Source organism: Acomys russatus, chromosome 4 (assembly GCF_903995435.1).
Source record: "Acomys russatus chromosome 4, mAcoRus1.1, whole genome shotgun sequence".
Lineage (NCBI taxonomy): Eukaryota > Metazoa > Chordata > Mammalia > Rodentia > Muridae > Acomys > Acomys russatus.
In genome coordinates, this window is record NC_067140.1 from 61,297,400 (window position 1) to 61,318,402 (window position 21,003).

The window sequence follows — 21,003 nt, forward strand, 5'->3', positions numbered from 1 at the left end:
GACTAATGGTTACTTCTGCAACTCAGTTGGCCGGAATCCCTCCTAAAGGATTTTGGCAAAGCCTGCTCTTCATTCTCCTCTTCATTCCCCGTGCAAACAGAGGGATGCCGTACACCGCGTGGAATTCAAGCACCTGGCCATCAAAGGGCCACCTCGGTTTCACACTGCAGTGGGATGGCAGTCTTGGATCTCCCACAAAGTAAGTGATGAAGAATCATCTCCTGCGGAAAATTGAAAGCTCATTGCGCACTGGAGGTGGCCCTGAGACGCAAGACAGCTAAGCAAGCTGATTTTAGCCTTCAGAACAGGCTTTGCAGAGGCAGGCAGATTACTGTGAGTTCGAGGCCAGCCTGGTCTACAAAGTGAGTCCGGGATGGCCAAAGCTAACACAGAGAGACCCTGTCTCAGAAAAACAAAACAAAACAACAACCAAAAAATAAACAACAACAACAACAAACCAGAACAGACTTTACCAGGCTGTCTGCTCTCCAAGGGAACTAATGAATTTGAAGCGTAGGAGCAGACTTTGGTCTGTCTCCAGGGCTTGGGGTTCTGCAGTTTGCTTGTCCTGGAACAAGCTGTGGGAGTCACGTGGCGTGCACCGATGACAGACTCCTTTACAAGAGAGGACTTAGACCATCTTTGCCCAACCAGAGCACAAGGGTGCCTCGGCTAGTAGCTAACTGCTAACAAGTAGCTGGACATGGTGTGACAGAGCGTGTCAAAGAAAGAAAAGGGAGGACAACTTCCCCCACCCCGCCCCCTCCCGCCCCCGTGCAGTCCTTAAAGTCGCCTCGAGGAAACTCACAGCCGAGCTCCTGGAAGTGAAGGCTCCAGCTGGAGCCCCTAGGCAGCTCCCCCTACAACCCAGATCTCTAGAGTCCTCTCTAAAATGACAAGTTCCAGAACCGCCTTTAGGGGGAAGGGGGGCGTGGCTTGGCTTGGCTTGGCACCCTGTGCCTGCAAATGTCGTAGTTCGTCTGATGAAGAGGCTGCTGGGAACCACTCAGACTGACAGTCCAACTAGCCTCTTTGTACTCAAGTCCTGACGTTGCTCTACGATAGCCATGCAAGCTCTTTAACCTTTCCGAGCTGTGGTTTCCTCATCTACAAAATAAAGAGAATAATAGTGACCATCTCTGCGTTGTTTGGAAAGCGCAGTACCCACAGTAAACCGCGGCACCCACAGAGCGCGCAGTAAGCAGTGTTAAAACAACTCCCGGCCTTTCTCAAAGGACTTAGCTTGCTTTGCGCGAGAAGAACCAGGCCCGGAAGGGGCGTAAACACCCTCCCTAACGAGTACGTCATCGCTCTGTTCCTCCTGAAGCGTCAAAGCACACTGCTGTTTATTCTTTTTACGAAGCTCCTAGGGTGGGAAAAGGAAAGCGTTCTGATTTTCCATTACACGGGAGGTCTGAGGCTTAGAAAGAGTAAATGACTGAAGTCACAGAAAGCCAGCTGCAGAGCTCTTCTGGATTTTGCCCCTCGGCCCCACCCCCAACCCCACCCCCCGCCGGCAATGTAGATGCTTTTCTCCTTTTACTATCAGGGCAAACGCGACCTGCCTGAACTCTAATACCATCAGCCTCGTTTCCCAGCCTTCCTATGGCTGCTTTGGGGAGAACCACATGGCTGATTTGACTCTCTATCTCATGCCACTGGCAAAAGATTAATTGCTAAGACCTGGAGAGGGCTAAGCGGCTCTGTGTAGCAGGATAGCCCTGCACGCAAGGGGTGTGATGGTGCTGACAGGTGTAGTTAATGTGGAGCTCACAGGGAGCTGAGACAACGGGTCCCGAGGGCTGGCATTCACAGAAGCCCTAGCAGGGCTTTGTTACAGTGTGTCTATGTTTTCTGCCCTTTCCCCGGGAGCTGGGCTAATTTCCCAAGGCTGGATTCTCAGCATATAGGCGATCTGACAGAACTTCCGAGAGTATGCTTTAGCCCTCATCACTGTCACGTGACTGTTTATAAACTCTTCCTTGCTAAGGTCAAGGAGAGATTATAGGTAATATTATGCTATATAGTGAGAGGAGGAAGGAGAGAGGGAGGAAGGGAGAGAGAAAGACAGAGAAAGATCAGCTAGGAACTTTTCCAATATAATCAAAGCCCAGAAAAAGGGAAAAGACAGCTGCATGCGGCATCAGAGCCTGGACCTGCTTGAAGAAAGTTTGCATAGTTTGATTTTTGATTTAGACTCCTGCTGTGAGTGACTTTTCTGTCACCTGAACTTTGGATTCGTTCTTTGGCTTTGGTCACTCATGCCATAAAGTTTTGGGGTTTTTCCCCCCACTTAAGACACATAATCTGATTATCTTTATGTAACTTGCTCCCATCCCGGTTGGCCTTTTGAGATAGTCTCATTGTAGCCTGTGCTGGCATTGAACTCACATGTGTGGCCAAGGAAGATCTTGAATTCCTGGACTTTCTGTCTCCACCTCCCAAGTGCTGGGATTACATGTGTACACCAGCAGGGCCAGCTATCTTTCTGAAATTTTTTGCTCTTGGTTTTGTTTCTTTCTTTCTTTCTTTCTTTTTTTTTCATTCTTTTTTTTTTTTCTTTCTGTTTTTTGTTTTGTTTTGGGGGGATTTTTTTGGTTTTTGTTTTTTCGAGACAGGGTTTCTCTATGTTATCTTGGCTGTCCTGAACTCACTTTGTAGACCAGGCTGACCTTGAACTCACAGAGATCCACTTACCTCTGTCTCCAGAGTGCTGGGACCTTGCTATGTGCAGATACATGCCCAACATACATGGAAGCCCAGCATACATGCCCAGAATACTTCTGCTTGTTGAAAATTTTACCTGGTGGGCTGGGCATGGTAGTGGCACACCTTTAACCCCAGCAGAGGCAGAGACAGAGGCAGAGGCAGAGGCAGGCAGTGAGCTCAAGGCTAGGCTGCTCTACAAAGCAAGTCCAGGACAGCAAAGACTACACAGAGAAACCCTGTCTTGAAAAACAAAAAGAAAAAAAGAAAGACAGAAAAAGGGAAATTTTACCTGGTAACTTGAGCATTAAGTCAGTGATTTAGCAGTGATGACATCTCGCTAAGTTGAATTCTCTGGATGGTGGCATAAAGCAATAAATAAAAACTAGCCTTTCCTGCCCTCACATGACTTCATACATGGGGCTGTTTTGCTGAGCTAGCAGTTACTACTTCCTGAATACAATTTACTGAAATCCTTACTTTTTAATGATCATCGGGGAAAAAAATATCACACCATTGCATAATTATGTGAAATGGTAGACGTGTTTATAAGATTGTACCTGGAGACTTTGTTCCCCTGAGTGAAGTTGCTGACAGTGACTGCTCTCTTCAGATGAACTGGAGAAACTAGAGCAGGAGAGGTTGGCTCTGGAGGCCGCGATCAAAGACGAATGTGAGGAGGGCGGCGGAGGCATTCGAGGCTTGTTTAAGAAGGCTGGCAAGCTGAGCATTACCAAGCCAGCCCCTAAGAAAGGTAAGCATGCTTAGGCCTTAAGAGCGCGACTCCATGATGAGAGCTTTAGTGAGCATCACAAGAGGTCAGAAGAAGCGTCTCAGACACTGAGTGTGGGCAGACACCAAAACTTCTCTTCCAGGAAGGCAGCATCAGGAAGCACTCTATGCCAATTTACTGTAACATATATTATAATAATTACTGTAAATATGCTACATATTTACAGTAATTGTGTACATATATATGAATATACATATTTACAGTAATTATATACACATATGCATATATACAGTAACTGGACTTGGAGTTACCTCATCCTTATACGTGCTGACCATGTCAGAATAGAAATGTATGCTGAGAAGTGAAAATAGAACATTAAGAACCAGTGATGCCCATCAGTTTTGTCTATACAATCCTTACCTCGCAGATGTGTCAGGGCCAGTGCACTAGGCAAAGGGGATACAGCGAGGCATGAGAATGAGAGACTGGAAGGTTCACTCACACCAAGTCCTACCTGTAGTTTTGGTCTAGTGGTAAGCTTATCTCTGGGTGTCTGGAAGGCATCCGGAGGACAGAGAATCAAAAATGAGAGAATTTGTTCAAGTTGTAGAAATGGGAGGTTTATTTATGTACTTTTGAAATGTGCCTTCTTTCCTTAAAGGAGTGTTTCTTAAAAGTTTAATGGGTGTCCACTGCGCCCTCTGCTGGTAGAGAATCAGAATACAAACGGTGCTCTTCCGCTGTTGGCCCAACAGCAGGATCCAAAGGAAGCTTTGCCCGCTCCTAGTCTAGGGTAACAACCAGCTCTAAAAGACCACTTCTTGACCTGTAAATAGTTCCAATTCTGTTGGCTTGTGCTACTGTACAAAGCCCAGGGTTGAAATCCCACCTTTAATATGAGGATGGCAGGAAACACAAACACAATTTATTCCACAGACTGTGCGAAGCTTAATTTTTCCCACCGTTAAAAAAAAAAAAAAAAAAAAGATTTGTTTGTAATTTATGTGTGTGTGCCTCTGTGTGTGAGTGCCAGAAGAAGACACCAGGTGCCCTAGAGCTGGGGTTTATAAGCTACCTCACATGGGTACATGGCTACTGGGAACTGAACTTTTGTCCCTTGAAAGAGCTGAGCCATCTCTCCAGCTCCTTCTCATGCACTTTAAAATATCATTGCCCTCCCCACATGGTGGCACACACCTTTGATCCCACCACCTGGGAGGCAAAGGCAGGCAGAGCTCTGTGAGTCTGAGACCAGCCTGGTCTACAGAGTGAGTTCCAGTACATCCAGAGCTGTATAGGGAGACTCTGTCTCAATACATACATATATACACACACATGCATACATACATACATACGTACAAACACATTGGTACACACATACATAGGTACATATGTATGGTGCATACATGTGTGTATATGTGTGTGTATGTGTGTACGTATGTGTATATATAAAAATTTTCCCATGAGAATGATATATTTGAATCTGAAGTTGGAATGTGAGATTAAAATTAGAGAGAAGGGCTTATGAGATGGCTTGGCACATTAAGACGCCTACCACCAGGCCTGACGACCTGAGTTTAGTCCCTGGAACTCACACCGTGAAATAAGAAAACTAATTCCCCTGCCCCAGTTGTCCTCTGACTTCCAGATGCATGCCATGGCACATGTGTGCCCACACATGCACATGTGCAGAAATGAATAAACGCCTCAAGTTTGTAATTAGCAATAATGCTTTATAAATTATTTCTTTTCCCATAGTTGTTTTATTTGTAATATTAATCTCTATTAAGTGACATGTCTAGAAAAGCAACAGAAAGCTCAAGGTCAAAGCTCCCCTCCTTCTCATTGAGAGGGGAGCACTGGCGTCATCCATGTAAGCAAAGTGTGTTTGTTCTGGAAGGCCAGTCCTCCATCACAGCACTTGCTTTGGTAGAAAGATACTTTTCCGAATGTCAACCTGCCTTGGTGTTCAGAAAAACAAAGTCATAATGCTGTGTACTTTAATACTTCAGAATTCAAGCACTGCTCTACAGGGGGCCTACACCATGCTGGGCATGAAGTGGCGACAACTCTTTTGAGCTCTAGATCAAGGCCAAACCTGCAGGCTCTCCTAATGATTCCTCTAGATGCTTTGATTTGCACAGAAGTAAGGGCAGAGTTTGGCTCATTCTACAAATAAATTTACTTTCTTTCTCAGCAATCCTATAGATATAAAGGCCCACAACCTGGCAAAACATCTTCAGTACTCGCTCTGAGGGGCAAAGCTCTAAATAGGCAGAGCTCTAAAGAGGCGGAGCTCTAAAGAAAGAGGAGGCTGCCTCTTTGCACTAGAGCCAACTCTCAAAAGCAAAAAAAAAAAAAAAAAAAAAAAAAACGAACAAACCTAGAAATAATATAGACAGCGTGCCAAAGAATCCCCAGTGACAAGTTAGGAAATAGGCCTCTCTCCCAATACTCCTTCTCTGTATTCCTGTCAGAGTCAACAATTATTAAACATGAGACAGAAGAGATGGCTCGGTGTCTAGAGTACTGGCCGCTCTTCCGGATGACCTATGTTCGAGTCCCAGCACCCTCATCAGGCAGCTCACAGCATGTAATTCCAGTTCTATGAGGATTCAATACCTCTGACCTATGTGGGCACCTGCACTCATGTGCACATAGTGCACACGCAAGTATGAGCACATGCACATAAATAAAAATAATTTCAAACAAGTTAATAAGTAAATAAGTATTTTAGAAAAATTTTCAACACTTCTAAGTATTATATATGCATCTGTCCTTAATTACAACTCAAAGCATTTTTTGTTTTTGTTTTTGTTTTTGTTTTTGTTTTGTTTTGTTTTGTTTTACTTATGTGTTCTAGATTTTTTTTATACCATTAGCAAAAATTCATACAACTCAAATCCACAGCTTTGGCTTCACAAACTCTTGAAAAGGAAACAGATGTGAGTCAAGCTAGTTACAGAAACAGATAGAATTCAAGATGTATATAGTCCCTGGAAAATTGAAATCCAGACCTTCATGGGGCTTATGACAAAACTGTGCTTAAGTGAGTGAAATCTCCAAGGAAAGGATAGTTTATGTCCATGTGTGTAAATGTGTACATGTATGTATGGATGGATGGATGTATGGATTGGTGGATGGATGGGTGGATGGATGGATGCATGGATGGGTGGACGATGGAGTGATGGAGGGATGAGTGGATGGATGGGTGGGTGGATGGGTGGGTGGATGGGTGGATAGGTGGGTGGATGGGTGGATGGAGGGTGGATGGATGTATAGATGAGTGGATTGATAGGTGGATGGGTGGATGGATGAGTAGATGGATGGATGGATGCATGCATGAATGGATGGATGGGTGGGTGGATGGATGGATGGGTGGATGGATGGGTGGATGGATGGATGGATAGGTGGATGGATGGGTGGATGGAAGGATGGGTGGAGGATGGATGGATGGATGCATTGATGGATGGATGGATAGGTAGATGGGTGAATGGGTGGGTGAATGGGTGGGTGGATGGGTGGATGGGTGGATGGATGTCATACAGTGCACGTGTATGTGGAGGCCAGAGGACAGCTGTGGGTGTCATCCTCAAGAAAGGTATCCATCCACTTTGAGGCAGAGCCTCTCACTGGCCAGGGATTCTCCAGGCAAGGCAGGCTGGTTGGCCAGTGCACTCCAGGAATCATCTCCTCAGGGCTGGGATTGCACGTGCCACCACTCATGTCATTTTTTCCATGGGATTCTTTGAAGCCAGCACTTTGACAACAAAGTGGCCTCCTCAGTCCCCTATCCCTTTCTTTAGAAAAACCAATCACCACACATTCTAATTTAAAGTAAATCTGAAAGTATTTGTTCCATTCTAAAATTTTAGAAGGCTGGGGACCTAGCATCGCCACACACTGCATTCATAAGTGGAGCATAGCTGGGCTAAGACATCCCACAGGAAAACTGCTTTTGTAGCTCTCTTCTTCTAAAAAGAATGTTTTTATTAATGTATACAGAATTAGGTTTTATTATAATCTTTTTCAAACAAAGTTCTTTTTGTTGTTTTTCCCTGATTTCCCATCCCCTCCTTCATCCCCAATAGCATTCTTTCTACATATGTGTCACATGTGGACACTTTGTTCTCCCTTCCCAACCATCCAAATGTGGACACTGCTTATTATTTCATGATCCCCTGAACAGAAACAAGACAGGGCAAAAATCACCCTAAAGGAGGAAAGGCTTACTTTGGCTCATGTCTTCAAAAGCGTTAGCCCATCAGAATGGACAAGCCAAGCCACCATGGCTTCATGTTTGGCAGCAGAAGACCAAGGCATATGCTGTTCACATTGGGGAAGCCAGGCTATAACATAAGGCCCACCTCTCACTGGGCTACTCTTTCCCACAAGGCTGAGCCCCTTAAAGGCTCCTCAGCCTCCCCAAAACAGCACCACCAGCAAGGAGAGAAAACAACCTCAAAATATAAGCTTGTGGGGGTATCTTTGAAGGTTAAGGCACTACACGCCTAAACTGTAATTCCATTGTGATTAGTGAGAAGGATCTAAAAACAGCCCACTGTTTCTGTCCTCGAAAGACAAACAGATGCATCACTGTGTCCTCCGTTTCAGACAGCAACATCAACACCATCCAGTCGATGCACGTCGGGGAGTTCAATCAGAAACTGGTTGAAGCCAGCGCTCAGTTTAAAAAGAAACAAGGAAAAGGAACTATTGATGTTTGGTGGTTATTTGATGATGGAGGTGAGTTATCCAAAAATGTTCACTGGGGAGCAGAACTCCTGCTGTGCTATAGAACCAAGTGCTTGTCTATGCAAAGGACGTCGGTTTGAGAACCTCATTTCTGAGTTCCCGAAGGCCATACGTCATTTAACAGCTATGGTAATGGGAATGAATAAAAGTAATGCTTTCGTTTTTTTTCCTCTCTCTCTCCATTTCTCTCATCCTTTCTGTTGCAATTTACTCTTTATTCCAGGGTTAACACTTCTTATCCCGTATATCTTGACTCTCAGAAAAAAATGGAAAGACTGTAAGTTAAGGATCTATGTTGGAGGAAAGATCAACCGCATCGAAGAGGAAAAAATTTCGTGAGTAGTGTGTGGCGCGCCTTTCCACCCTTCTGAGGGTGGGCTGCTCTGCTGCTTTCCTTTTCAGTTCTCTAACCGTCTCTGAGGCAGCTGGGTGTGATGGCATGAGCCTTAATTCTCAGCGCTGGGGAGGCAGAGGCAGGCAGATCTCTTGAGTTGAGCCTGGACTTTGTAGGAAGTTTATGGCCAACCTGGTCTACATGTTGAGTTCCTGGCAAGCCAGGGCTACATAGTGACACCCTGTCTTGGAAAAAGAAAAAGAAAAAAGAGAGGGAAAGAGGGGGAAGGAGGGAGAGAGAGAGAGAGAGAGAGAGAGAGAGAGAGAGAGAGAGAGAGAGAGAGAGAGAATGGAAAGAAAGAAAGAAGGAAAGACACTTTTAAGTAAAGTTGCATCGTGTATCTTTGTAGTGTTTCGTTAATGCAGCCCCTGGGAGCTGATGTGTACATGTGAGAATGACAAACAGCCAAGAGCATGGTGTACTCATAACTGCCATGGGAAAGCCTGGGAAGACACCAGCAGCAGCTCTCCATCCTGCATGGCAGACCTAAGTCCTGAGCTCTGTAACTTCCAGAAACTCACACTAATGACAGGCCTTTCATTCCATCAGTTCTTCCCCCTCTCAGAAGAATGTACTTATGGCATACCCACACGTACACTCACATTTTATAGCAAGAATATATTTATATTTACATATTTACTTTCAATGAAAATATTATAGTGTTCATACAATAATATTGCATTTATTGATTCTTTTAAGAAGTGGATGGACAGATAGGTATAAAGAGAAAGAAGCAAAGAGGATAACAAACCACACTGGAGAAATCCACATAAGTCTAGGAGTCTTTGTATTACCTTTACAAGATTCTCTAACTTTAAGTTAAAATTACCAACTTTCAGGGAGAAACAACATAGAGCTATATACTGAAACTAAGTCTGTCGGCAAGTTTATAAAGCCTTCTGGCAGTAAGAATTAGCACATTCTGCCTGGCTGAGGACATGGAGAGCGTTCTCTCCTGCGAAAATGAACACAGATCTTGCTTCGCTCTTTCTGTTTTCTGTGTCTACTGGGCTTTTCTACTTTTAGTTCTTGGGTGTTATTCTTATCACAAGGTGTCCCTGAGTATGTCAGGCTGGCCTGGAACTTACTCCACAGTCCAGTGTGGCCTAACCCCAGTCCTCTGATGTCGGGGCACTGAGATAGCAGGTGCACGCCACCTCGACCAACTTTATGCCTTTATGCCTTCAGGGGAACAGCTTGGATCACACTTAACATCTCAAAACTGGAAAGCCTCTGTCTGAAAGCTATGCTGATTGCCTTTGATACTTTAAGTCAAACACAAAGACACTTTTGATAGAGAGTAATTACATAGGCACAATTGATGTGTGTTTCTCCTTTTTTTCAGAATGGCTTCTCTTCTCAGCAAATTTAGGATAAAATTTGCAGACATCCATATAATTGGAGACATCAACATTAAGCCAAACAAAGAGAGGTATGAATTGTTTAGCAGGCTCCGCTGACCAGCCCTGCCCGCGCTCTCTCTCTCTCTCTCTCTCTCTCTCTCTCTCTGTCTTTCATGTTGCTTAACAAAGGGTGAAAATATAACACATTTACTGTAATGTCTTCTTGACAGATATTAAAGAAATACTTCTTGATAACTATGACACAGAGCCACCCAATCCATTTTAATAGAGAAAAGAGGACTATGGTGAGAAACTTGAGGAAAGAGCCCCCATCCCAGGGCTATTTTAGGCTTTAGGCACTACAGGGCTCAATGCTTAAGGCCTGCTCTAAAACTACCTGAGACATAGGAAGGTGATTTATAAGCTCCACTCCCAAAAATAGAAAGCTGGGAAAGCTGAAATGATCACTTAAATGTCTTCAAAATATGGTAGGCTTTTTTGTTTGTTAGTTTGTTTTTGTTTTTGACACAGGGTTTCTCTGTTAGCCTTGGCTGTCCTGGACCAGGCTGGCCTTGAACTCACAGGGATCCTCCTGCCTCTGCCTTTGGAGTGCTGGAATTAAAGGGGTATGCCACCCCGCATGGCCGCATGGCAGCATTTTAATCCTTATCAATTGTTGAATTTCTCAACCCCATTATTATCTTTGGCATTAACAAAATGCCACAGGCTGGGGCAGCTTGACCAACAGACACTTGTTTCTGAGTCCTAGAGGCTGGGCAATGCAAAAGCAAGGTGCTTTGGGATATGTATCTGTTGAGGATTCTCTTTCTAGCCTGAAGCTGGTCACTTTTATGTCCTTGTATGATAGAGAAAGAATTCTGGCATCTCTTTCTCTTCTACTAAGGCACTTATACCCACATGGGGCCACCATCCTCATGGCTCCAAACCTCACCATACCGGGCACCTAGGCTTCACTATAGGAACTTGGGCACACCACAAGCCTTTCAGTTCCTAACAGTGGTACCTGAAAACCACTGGTATCATAGGTTATATCCTCACAGGGTATCCCAAAGCTGCAAGGATATTGCCTAGAATCACGGTCAATTGTAAATTAAACAAACTGCTTAGACTTATAGTTTAGCAATTACAGGAAGTTTTCAGTTGCTTATAGTAAGTTATATTCATTATATCTTGTGGATACAATTTAATACATTTGACTTAGAATATCCTGGAGCCCACAAAGAAAATACACAGTCGCATATGATGGCTTCTAAGTGCCTTGGGTCCTAGAGTCCCATTGCACTTTCTTTGACCACTGTTTCTGCTTCCTCTGGCTATTTCTTTCTTTCTTTCTTTCTTTCTTTCTTTCTTTATTTTCTTTATTTCTTTATTTCTTTATTTATTATCTATATGCTGTTCTGCCTGCATATACACTTGCACACCAGAAGAGGACACCAGATCTCATTACAGATGGTTGTGAGCCACCATGTGGATGCTGGGAATTGAACTCAGGACTTTTGGAAGAACAGCCAGTGCTCTTCACCTCTGAGCCATCTCTCCAGCCCCCCTCTGGCAATTCTCCAAGAGCCGCATTTCTGCAATCTCCAAGACTTCTCACCTCTTCCCTTCTTGTGGTATAGTGTTATCTGTATGAACTTGATAAATATCTAAAAATAATCAGGCTTCAGATGCACTTTACTGACCAGATGAACTTGAACTTCATCTTGTTCAGTGTGCCCACGCCCTCGCTAAGGCTATGGGTTGGATAGAATGCTTTTCAAAGCACCTTCATTAATAAGGAAGCTGACACTGACAGGGCTAACCGGATATGTTTTATAATGTTTCCTTGTGTCATACATACCTCAAATGCCTAGCACTGTTTACTTCTGCACTTACAAGCATGTAAGTAAAACAACATATTTATAATTCCCTTTGGTGAGTGGAAATACTGTTCTGAACTGGGCTGTCACTCAGTCTCTTTTCACTTGAAGACTTGCCAATGCCTTGTGGCATTTTTAGTCATGTGACCCAACAGGCTCAGTGTGTGGCTCTATAGTTGGTGGACATGGATCCTTCATAACAGAACAGGCTGAACAATATTTAGCGGGAAGCCATTAGTGGCAGGGTTAGCTATCACTGTACATCAAGGCCGAGCCACTTCCCATCATCTGGAGGGTAGACACTGCCTCCCTTTAAGCCCTTCTTCTATGCTGAGCACGGATTGGCTGCCTGTTTTTTGCAGTAGCAGAATTTGCCTTCCTTATCTATCTTTGTAAATAGGTAGTTGTTTCTCTTCTTCCTCATCTCTTTACTGCTCAACCTAGTTTTTTTCCACTCAGAGAGCCCATCCTAGCCTCCAGTCAGCTGCTGCAGCCAACCACCCTGCCTTCCTCCCTGTGCTGTTCTGCCATTGAGTGTGTGCTGTGTCACCATTATTAACCGGCCTCTCCATTCTGGGAGAACCTACTGTCATAGTGCAGACACACATCATCTTGCAATGCTGACCCTTGCCCCATGCTCCCCTCTTCTCAGGGCATTTTAATTTTTATCCCTTGTATCTAAATTTTAGTCCACACACCATGGGTGTCCCTCACTTAATGCCGTTATCCACCTGAAAAGAGAACTGCTTCTCTTCCTTCAGAAACCAGTAACTTAGGCTTTAGAAATTCACAGATTTTTCTCTCTGCTGAGTCAAGGTTGCAAAGAAGATACAGGGGAACACATCTGTCCTTACGAAGGTAAAAGAGCTGTGGTGGCCATTGAACACTGTCCTGAGAAAAGAGGCCATCGGCCAGGAGTGTGAAGAAAAGCCATCCATCCTCATCTCTCACCCTTCTACCTTGTGTCGGCCATATCCCTTTGTAAAATGCCAGGTACCCTGCTGGCAACTCATGTCCCAGGATTTAAAAGCAGCCCTGGTTTAGAACAGGAAGATGTCATTTGGTCCAAGAAAGTTCTTTTAGATGGGCATAGCCCCAGGCAACCAAACTAAGCCATCAAGAGAATACTGTCCCAGCGGACGGAGAGATGGCTCAGTGGTTAAGAGCACTGGCTGCTCTTAAAGAGGTCCTGAGTTCAAGTTCCGGTACCCACATGGTAGTTCACAACCATCTGTAATGGGATCTGATTTCCTCTTCTGCTGTGCATAAAGACAGAGTGCTCATATACATAAAATACATAGATAAACAGGTCTTTAAAAAGAGAGAGAGAGAATACTGTCCCAATTTCAGCACCCATGATGGCCTTTTTGGCTGAGCAGTCTTCACCACCATTAACAACTTTCCCCAGATCTCTATTTATGTCTGGCTCACCTGGTGTTATGCAAAGTGGATAACAGTTTGACAATGATATGCTTGTGGAAAGCTAGTGTTAAACTTTCAATCACCCTTAGTACATCTTTCAATACCTGAAATGTTGGTAAGCCATGTCAGAGGCATTTTGGCATAAAGACCTTATTTCTAAATATGGGAGGGGCAGGGATGAAGACAGAACAAATGCCGACTAAGTGAGAAAATGATTGAGCCTGGGGAACATAGTATGCGTTGTGTTTATTTCATTCTTATTGTATAAACCGAATTAAAAGTCATGGGTCAAAGACAACAATCTTTATATGGAAATCAAAGAGAAACTGAAAGCAATTAACTAGATAATTTAGCTTAAAGATGCTACATTGTAGCGTAGTCAAAAAACAACCAACCAACCAAAAAACAAAAAACAAAAAAACAACTATATTACTGTGAAAGATGAAATCTCATGTGAACCGAGGAGAAAATTTTAAATTAATATCCTATTTTTGAAATGAAAATACATAATTTGCTCCTTTCCTTTCCTCTCTCAGGGAGAAAGTTTATGCAGTTAAAGCAGCATTAACAGTGGCAGGAAGGAAATGATGGAGAAGGCAGCACAGCTATTAGTAGTTTTAAAAATACTAAATTAATCCTCCCTCATATTTAACAACAGATATTACAGATGTGGCTGAGGGTCAATTAAAAAGTACTTTAAAAAAATCACCTGGGGCCTGGAGAGATGGCCCGGCATTAAGACCTACATAGTGGCCAATAACCATCTATTAACTCCAGTTCCAGGAGATCCAATGCCCTGTTCTGGTCTCCCTGGGCATCAGGCATATGTGGTACATAAACATGCATGCAGGCAGGCAAAACACCCATGCATATAAAATAAAGATAAATAACTTGGGTTTTTTTTTTTTTTAACTTAAAAAAAGGAAAGAAAAATCAGGTAAACGAGAATGGAAACTATGTGCTGCTTTAAGATCACCTGGCTGGAAGCCGGGTATGGTGGCGCATGCCTTTAATCCCAGCACTCGGGAGGCAGAGGCAGAGGCAGGCAGATCACTGTGAGTTCGAGGCCAGCCTGGTCTACAGAAGTGAGTCCAGGATGGCCAAAGCTACACAGAGAAACCCTGTCCTGAAAAACAAAAACAAAACAAAACAAAACAAAAAAAAAAAAACAAGAGCAGCTGACTGGGACAGACAAGGGCCACCTCGGGGATAAGAAATCAATGGAGGGATGAGCCAAGACAGCCTCCTTCCTCACAGCGTAGTGTCCTTTGGTATGCCTTCAAATGCAAGTGAGAGAAAAACCTCACAGTGATTTAGAAGACAAAAATCATTGTCACACACAATTAAGTACAAGTGTAGGCTGGCTTTCAGTTAAATGACCTAGAAAATAAACTTTATAACAAAGGGCAGATTCTCTTTCGTTCTTCCTGTTCTATGTTCTGGTATAAAGCTGTTAATCGAAGTTTATTTAGATTATAAAAGCAAGGTGACTGGCAATAACAGGTAGGACTACATACTTGTTCTTGTGTATTCAGAAGGAGAAAAGGTGGCTCTCCCTAGTCATTGAAGTCAGGTCTTGAGCTCCATTCAGAATTCATTGTCCCCTGAACCACTGGGCCATTCATGGTAGGCACTGTAATGCTGAGTGTGTATTGGTTCAAAACTGTTTTGAGTTTTACTCAGTCCTTGCAGAAAGCATAGAAATGTGCTGGAGTTCATTGATTCTATAGATGGAATAGTTCTCACCATAGATACTGTGGAAACAACCACAAATTTCCACTCCACCTCTGTTTCTTATATTTTTAGTTGTGAGCCTAGCCTTTAATGGCTGAGCCATCTCTCCAGCCCTCCACCTCTGCTTCCATAGGAAATCATTTTTGTGCTGTGCTTTCTAGCCAGACTCTAGATGAGGTGCCGAGAAACTGTCTCTACCAAAATAAGAACATGTGGACTTTTAAATCGCAGTTTCCATATGGAGACCAAGTTCTGGGGCTGGTCAGCTCGGTGCTGCCTCCCTTCCCCAAGCCACTTCATCCACACCATCACTCTGGCTCTCACAAAGCACCCAGTGGCCATTGTCACTCCCTTCCATAGGCTAGGTTAGCTATCCTGAAGACAATAGAAGAGCCAGAGCAATAATCCAGGTTCTGAGGCCAGACCCTGTTTCTTACTGATTGCCATCACAGCCCTCTAAAGGCTGACACTGTTGGAAGTAACAGCAAATGAAAGTATTGTTGAGAGAATAATAGGGGCACATCAGTCCTCTAGCTTATCTGTCCTCTCCCCACTTGCAATGTGAGTCAGCACAATAGAAATCTATCGCATTCAGTAGCTCTTCAGTCCTTTAAGCAAGGCTTACTGGTGGAGACAATTTTGCTCCTTTGTAATCTCTGCACTTTTATCTGCAAATCCTAAATCAGGCCAACTGATGAGATAATTAAACTCATCACTTCGTATTTTAATTTCTTAACCCAAAAGCGTACAGATTCTAATTATCATTCATCCCAAGGTTACTAAATTGTAAGTAATCTAAATTATATAAAACTAAAGAGAATCATTTATGGTTGAGACCTTCTTAAGCAGAACTCTGAAAACAACTCCTTCCATAAATTATAAGCTTTACTTTGTGCTACGGTTTGAAGAATAAATCTTAGGAGATTATCACGGAAGACAAGGATGAGACGCTCCTTGCAATTTTTAAATGCTCCGTAGCCCTCACATACTGCTTCTCGCTTTCTCCTCAATGATTTATTTTTAGATGCCCTAAGATGGCCTCGGATTTTTAGGCATTAAGTGTTATTGATTTTTGTCGTCTCGCTTAACACAAACATGAATAATAGTCATTTGAAAATCTCAGACAGCAACATCAAACACCAGGACAAGGACACCATTATTTTCAGCAGACGTTTCTGCGCTAGAACTGTTAAGCCTGTGGTGGGAGCCCAGGCTGTTTTCCTGTCTGCCCAAAAGGCTTCTGGCAGCAGTGGGAGTTGTTAGTTGACTGCAGGTGAGGGACCCCAGCTTGCAGAGAATAAAGGTCATCTCCCAGGATCTGATGGATGGTTCCCACTGATCCGCATAAGAAGCAAATGGAGACTCAGATGTGGGCTTAAGTGTCTACAGCATAAGAGGGTCTTTAACTACACTAACAGAAACCATATCTGTGGAGTAATTACCATCTACGTGTTTGTGAATTAATAATATTGATGAGCCCTGAAAACTAACAAGGCCTCAAATACACCAAATGCTTGCCTCAGCTACAGAGGGAGTGCTGTGCCATTGGTTTCCCCTCACAGTAAGTTCCCTACAAGGATGACTCTTAAAAGATTTGCATACTGCTCAGCTGTGAAATAATGATTCCATTCCCCACTGTGAGGCCTCCTTTATGATTCCAATTTCAGCTGGAAAGTCTTTGAAGAGATGATTGAACCTTATCGGCTCCATGAAAGCCACAAAGATTTGACCACTGCTGAGAAATTAAAAAGAGAAAGTCCATGGAAAATTACAGATGCAGAACTGGAAGCAGTCAAGGAAAAGGTAAGGGCTTGTCTTCCTTAGTTTTCACTTTATTGTCTAATTAGGTGAAAGAGGAAACAATGGTTGATTTCAAAAATGGCACATCTGGTCGACCTGCCTTACCCAGCATCCTGGGCACCTGCATTTTCAAGAGCTTTTCATTCATATTACTAGATATAATCATTTTAAAAATGTTTTCATTTTTTTAAAGAAAAATAACCCATTTTAAGTTAACAAAACAAGCTATTGGTCCATATTGTGAGGTCTCCTTTGAAATTTATTTTTATTAATCTGAAATAATTCATCATCAAGCACGCAATATGGATAAAGGTAAATTGACCCACAATTTAAACAGCAGTGAAGCCTTTTAACCTGCTAAACATAGCTGTGAAAAACTAACTAACAACATCTCTAGAAAACTATGATGTATTGTTTGGAATAATAAATACAAATATTATATTTGGTGCTAGCAAGATAGCTCCTCAGGTGTCTTGAGTTTAGTCCGCAGGTCCCACTGCGGAAGCAGAAAATAGATTTGTAAAAAGTTGTCCTCTGACATCTACAAGCACACTAGAGCACTCACAAATAAATCACACACACATACATGATTAATAAAATAGGCGTGTGTTTCTCTGTGCACATGCGTGCGTGCTTGTGTGTGCGTGTGCATGTGTGCATGTGTACATGTGTGTGTGTGTGTGTGTACGTTGCATCTGGCACACATTGTGTGATGGCTGTAAAACGATGAGCCTTCCTAGACAGCATAACAGCCTCTCATCCAAGCACTCTGGGGGCTCAGGCAACAGTCAGAAACCCCAGGCCAGCCTGAGGGGCACAGAGAACAGCCAGAAGTTTCTCTCTGGCCGAAGCTTCAACTGAAGTGGAGGGTAGTAGTGATAATGAAAGAAACAGGGATGCAGATTTAAGTACAAAACTCAACATCTTATTTGGATGTTAAAAGGACAAGGGCCACAAGAGCTTATAAACTACAAACACAAATAGACTGTATTAGTAGGATGTGAGCTGGGAAACTTAGAGCAAGTAAATATCAAACCCTTCCAGCATTAGTGAAAACAAAGCTGAAATACTTTGTGCGTGTGATTAAGTGCCCAGTTTTTAACAGAGACAAAGCACATAATTAAGCAACTCAGACATCTGGGGTTGGTTCTGAACCAGTGAAACACAAAACTGAGTATTATTCTCCTCACTGTAAAATGATTTTACCAGTGTGTTTCCTGGTGGCTTTTTACTTGGAACCAGTCCCATATTAATACTGTCAGGGAGCTTAAAGAAAACTAAGTAGGACAGAACCTGTCCTCTTAGGCTCTCACAGGAACAGCAAGATTCAGTTAGTTTTCTTCAAATGGAAGCCTGTTCCCAAACTCTCTCTTCTGGTCTTTTTTGATTTTGCCATCGGTCCTATTAGCTCTACACCCCTAGAATCTAATAAACCACCACATCACAGTGGCAATACAGGCTCTCTTTACAGTTCTAAAATGACCCGTGAAGCTCTCCATTAAATCTTAGTGTTTAAAGGTAAAGCCTATTTATTTTTAGTAATGACTTTTAAAAATGATATCTTCTGCTTATCCATGACTTGAGGAGAGAAGAGAACTTCTCATTCACAATTCTGGTAGATCTGCACTCAGCCCAGTCTAAACTCTATCCGCAGAGTTACCGCCAAGTTCGACTGAATGAGCTCTTACAGGAACACTCGAGAGCCGCCAACCTCATCGTGCTGTGAGTGTCGGCGCGGGGCGGGGGGTAGCGTTAAGATAGGTAGGAGAAGGGGTGGGGGTGATGAGTGGGCTGATCAGACTAAAGGCCTATGGTTCTTCCAGTGGGAAGAGTTGTTTTTAAGATAGATTGGACCATGTGGGGGTTTAGTCAGTGAAGGAAGATAAATGTCACCCTAAGACAGGGACGATGGTGTCCTGAGAACTAAAGCGGGACTTATTTGAACTTTCTAGCAGTCCTACAACACCCATGTGACAGGGAGCATGTGTCCATGTTGGATTGTAGTTACCCTTATGGTCCCATATGGACCAGGCTCCGGAAGGCTGGACCTCTGAAATTTCCTCCCAATATCCCAAGTGAGCCTTGGGGTTCACAAGCATCTTCCCTGGGTTTATGCTCCTGAGATGGGTGTGCCCATGGCTGACTCTCAGGGCTGTCACCAAAGATGAAAGACCATGAGCTTTTCCATTTTCATTCTTTATTCCATAGTCTTACTAATGTTAGGAACGTGCCTACTGAAAATATTTCTCAAGAACTGAAGACTGGTGCTAGGAATGAGACAATGTCCAACTATTTCATTTTTACCCCATGACCTGACCTGCATGTGAATGCATATATATATATATACACATCTTAAAGCATAGTGTGTCCTGGAAGACTGCCACTTCTAATGCCCCCATCCCCAGTAGGAGATATTGGAAGAAAGAGTAACTTCTGTCCAGTGGGTGAATATATTTTGATTAAATTCTTTATTTAAAGAAAAATCAGAGCAGGGCGTGGTGGCACACGCCTTTAATACTGAACACTCGGGGAAGCAGAGGCAGGTGGATCACTGTGAATACAAGGCCAGCCTGGTCTACAAAGAGTCCAGGACAGCCAAGGCTACACAGAGAAACCCTGTCTCGAAAAGCCAAAACAAGAAAAATCAGAAGTTCCAATTTTATTTTTGTCAGTATAAAATATTAAGCCATTTTCTCATTATAGACGTTTGCATTATCTGGAAAATGCATCCATTTAAGTTCTGTGTTCAAAATCCCTTGAAGTGCTGTTATCTGAGGGAGCATGATAAACCTTTCAGGCTGTTGGCTGTTGCTAACTCAGATGTGCAGGTAGTGTTCCTGCTGGCTGTAACTTTCTCTTTGTCTGTAATTCTTCTTCCATGTCATCAGGAGCCTTCCAGTGGCGAGAAAAGGATCAATATCGGATTTGCTGTACATGGCGTGGTTAGAAGTTCTGACCAAGAACCTGCCTCCTGTGTTACTGGTTAGAGGAAATCACAAAAATGTCCTGACATTTTACTCTTAAAGCACAAAAGATGAGAGATATTGTAATTGTTAAACACACCTGGTACTTTGTGTGTAAAGCCTCATCCATAAATACACAAACCTCTGGAGACTAGCTTATCTGATTCTACATAAATTTTGTCTTAAAAAACTATTATTAATGAGAGTTTTCTCCCCATCATTTAAGAAACACTGAAAGCCACGACACTCCTAGAAAAAACACTTTTCTATTGTTTCTGGTAAGCAAGAAATTAAGACTTGGCTGACATGCTTACGGGATGTGCTAATCTGGATGCGAGCTCCAGGCAAATTTAATCTTTTGTTTCTGTGGCACCTGCTGCATGACCGTGGTGCAGGCCTCAGGCCCACAGCAGGATCTCCATCAGTGTATACTGGCAGGCTGGTATAGTGACGGCAGGCGGCTATCACAGGAAGACCCGCTGGGTCAGTGGCATGATTCCGCTTGGCCTCCTGAGAAGTTTATGAAGATGTAAAAATCAATAACGGAAAACTTTAAGAAGGACTAGAGCCTACAAAGTGTTCAAAGCAGTTACCTAAATAAGGCTTATTTAATGCAGCAGATAAGAAGCTTACAAGTGACCTCAGAGAGCATGAGGCTTGCATTTGCTGCTAGCTGGAGGTACATAAGTGAGGTGAGCAAGAGACGCATGCTCCACCTAAATGTAATAGAGTTGATTCTTTCTTTTTCTTGGGGGAGGGGGGATAATCTTTGTTTAATATGTGACTTGCGTCCAGTATGCAGACAGAATTTTAGTATTCAATTAAAATGGGAGAAATATTTGAATAAGTCCTTCACCTAGAAAGAGCCACAGATGACAAATAAGCACATGAAACACTAAATATCAGTCACTAGAGGAATAGAACATACAGAAATAATAAAAACAATAGTATAAATACAACACAGTGGAATAGAAATGAAATAGCAAGAACATGTTACTACACACCAATTAGAAGGGCTCAGACTAGACACAGTGACTACTCTAAACCTTGCTCAGCAGTCAGGATTGTTGTACACTGCCAGAAAAAAAATATAAAATGGTATAAATATTCTAGAAACCATAGAGTCGATTCTTAAAATATAAATTGTCTTCCCGGCTAAATACTTTGAAATTTCTACCTTAGTACTACTTTGCTTTTTTTGTTGTTGTTGTTGTCGTTGTTATTTGTTTGCTTATTTCTTCTCTAATTAAGTGGTTTGTATAAATGAAATCAA

The 21,003-nt window shown here is 43.0% G+C and overlaps 1 protein-coding gene across 1 annotated transcript in view; it reads left to right on the forward strand.

The window, feature by feature from the left end:
- Slc12a1 (solute carrier family 12 member 1) overlaps nt 1-19,989 on the forward strand; it is an 82,782-nt gene extending 62,793 nt beyond the window's left edge. Inside the window, exons 21-27 of the mRNA XM_051144538.1 lie at nt 3,320-3,460; nt 8,054-8,185; nt 8,418-8,529; nt 9,934-10,020; nt 16,635-16,770; nt 18,422-18,489; nt 19,656-19,989. Coding sequence (XP_051000495.1) covers nt 3,320-3,460; nt 8,054-8,185; nt 8,418-8,529; nt 9,934-10,020; nt 16,635-16,770; nt 18,422-18,489; nt 19,656-19,791 — 812 coding nt within the window. The 3' untranslated portion in view covers nt 19,792-19,989. The remainder of the gene's footprint in view (nt 1-3,319; nt 3,461-8,053; nt 8,186-8,417; nt 8,530-9,933; nt 10,021-16,634; nt 16,771-18,421; nt 18,490-19,655) is intronic.
- Nucleotides 19,990-21,003: the final 1,014 nt, after the last annotated feature.